At 39.4% G+C, this 2,797-nt stretch overlaps 1 protein-coding gene across 1 annotated transcript in view; it reads right to left on the bottom strand.

Annotated features, from left to right (window-relative positions):
* The window catches only part of C6 (complement C6), a 55,516-nt gene that overhangs the window by 9,246 nt on the left and 43,473 nt on the right, over positions 1-2,797 (bottom strand). The window contains exon 16 of the mRNA XM_011370679.1: positions 73-163. Within this exon, the coding sequence (XP_011368981.1) occupies positions 73-163 (91 nt within the window). The remainder of the gene's footprint in view (positions 1-72; positions 164-2,797) is intronic.

Genomic DNA, 2,797 nt, shown 5'->3' with positions numbered 1-2,797 from the left:
CTTCTTTATCAAGCTGGTTACACTAGACTGATTTCCCCAATTTCTACACACGGTCCATAGAGTGCCTCTCACCTACAGTCTTCTTCCGGAGACATGCAAATGCATTCAGATCCCAATTGTTTTTGTCCTAGTTGACAATGGCCCTTTAAGTTTTTCAGAATCTCTGAAAGAAAAGAAAAAGGAGTAAAGGACAGTGTACAATATAGATTCTAAGCAATGAATCTCAACCTAGGAGAAAAGGCAATGGTGAAAGGTTTTCATTTACCTCCTGAAGTTAGAGCATTCATTTTGGCTTTTGAAAATAAGTTGACATGAAATATTCCATCTGAAATGTCCCTTCTAGCTCTCATGAGGTGTCATTTTTTTCTACCTAAAATTGCTGTCAAGTTCAGATAACTGCAGAAAATGGAATTTGTGAAATTTCCGTTCATTTGTTTTTTAAATATTTATTGAGCAACTATAGTATCCCCAGCATTGCATTACGTTTTGGTGAAAGCGGATTGAGCAAAAATTGACCCAGATTCTATGCTCACAGAGCTTATAGTCTTGTGGAGGCAGCCAGACATTAATCAAACACACACACTAATGCAAATAGAATTACTGCTCTTATTAGTGCTATTAAAGGGAAAGCATATAATCAAGAAAATTTATGTAGCCAGAATGGCTGGGAACGGTAAAATGAGAAGAGAAGTAAAGAAGCATTCAAAGCAAAGGAAATATCAGGCATGAAAGTGCTCAAAAGAGAGGCAGCAGGTGACTTTTCTGGAACTGAAAGAAGACCAGTGAGATTGAAGTGCATGAAAACAAGAGCATGGAACAAGATATGGCCAGAGAGGTCGGTGTGTGGCAGGTTGTGCAGGGTCTTTCAAGGCTTTTGAAAACTTTTGTCCTTACTTTATAAGCAGTGGAAAGTATGATGAGTTTTAAGCAGTGGATGGTATGACAAAACTAGGTCTAGATTTTGCAAAAGAAATTAATTCTAGCTTCTGTGTGGAAAATGGAGAGGCATGGTGGTTAAGAGGGCTAGGGGCAGACAATCTATGAGGCTATTATAGTAGTTCAGGTGAAGGAAGATGGTAATATAGACCAAAGTCCCCAAGGTGAAAAATGGAGAGAAGTGGGTAAACTTGAGACATATTTAGCAGATAAAATAGATGCTATCACATTTTGTGGATAAGATATGAGAGCTGTGAAGCATGATTCTTAGGTTTCTGGTTTGCATAAGAAAACAGCCATTAGTACCTTAACTGAAATAGAAAATATTCAAAGATGTTAGTTTTAGGGAGGGGAGGGTGATGACTCGAGAGTTCCTCTCTGCATATGTTGAATTTGTGTTATCTTTAAGACTTCTAAACAAAATAGGTATATAGAAATTTGGATATTCAGGTCTAAAACTCAGTAGAAAAGTCTGCGCTAAAGATTTAAATTTGTTATTAGTGTATGGGGGATCATGGAAGCTATGGGTATGGGTGAGATTCCCCAGCAGGAGAGTGTAGCATCAGGTGAGGAACTCAAACATATAACATCCAAGCACAGGCAGGAGCCTCCCCAAAAGACAGGGCAACAGCTAGAGAGCTAGAATCTAAATAAGATGTCATTGTGTCTTGGAAACCACAGAAAGGATGTATGTGCAGAAGACGGTCGACAGTGCTGAATGTTGCTGAGTGGTGAAGGGAGATTGAGGACCAAAATATTGTCTATTACGTGTAAAAATTTGGATATCAGTGACAGCAATCCTGCAAATAGCTGCTGGGAAGTAATGGCTCGAAAGTCTGATTTTCTTATAAGAAAAATCAATGAAGAAATGCAACACCTAAATGTAGTTATTTATCCCTGCATTATATACTAGGCACTAGGATATTATGGTGGAAAAGAAAAAAGTGAAAATAGCAGTGGTTCCTTTCTTCATGAATCTAAAGGATAGCGGGAAAACAGACATTAATCAAATAATCATAGTAATGGGTTTACACTTACAGGCTGAGATAGGTATTTTGGGGAAAGGGAACATGGTTCCAGAGGATCACATAACAGAAAGATGCCAACTGAGAAATGTAAGGAAAGACCCATAAGGAAATGATGTTCAAGCTAAGATGAGCAAGTGGCTAGTGTGTATGTGAGGAAGGGGAATTAAAGCAGAGAGACTAACACTTGGGCACATTATACAGAAGGAGAAACCTTTGTTATCTTTGCTTCCGTTAAGGCTCATTCAGAGAACCTTTAGACTGGTTGAATTGGAGCTGGAGCTGACCTCTGGAGCCTGTCGGATGAAACAGACTTCCCTGAACTGTGTCTGACTAAGCAGGTATCCACAGAGCCACAATGGCCTCTGTAAGCGAGCAGTTGTCAAAGGAGGGGTGTAGGCAGCTATCTGTATATTCTGACACATTAGATGGCAGAACAGGAGACCCAGCTCGTGGCTTCTCCTCTGAGCCTGTCAGGCAGAAAGTTTGATAAAGGAAGAAGGTTTATGTTAGAGGCAAAAATAAAGATTTAAAAAATCGGTAGGTTTTCTTCTTTACTGCTATTTCTGTTTCCTACTGTTATCCTCTGTTAGGACTCTCATTCCATCTGGTGATATTTGGCCCAGAACTTTCATGAACATGGAGGCCTACAGCTGCTGAGAAGGCCTCAGACACTAAGATTATTTCCACTGACATGGGATTGTTTTTCTTTGGTTTCTTTTATAGCTCTTTGTTCTTTGTACATAAATCCACACTTAGGTCAGGGAGGGACCTCAAGCCATACATTGTTTCAAAAGAGAATCAACTTTTAAGTGGCACAGAGGATTTCTCTGTCA

Source organism: Pteropus vampyrus, unplaced genomic scaffold (genome assembly GCF_000151845.1).
Source record: "Pteropus vampyrus isolate Shadow unplaced genomic scaffold, Pvam_2.0 Scaffold172, whole genome shotgun sequence".
Classification (NCBI taxonomy): Eukaryota; Metazoa; Chordata; class Mammalia; order Chiroptera; family Pteropodidae; genus Pteropus; species Pteropus vampyrus.
Note: the sequence above shows the minus strand (reverse complement) of the source record. Positions and strands in the feature narration are given on the sequence as shown.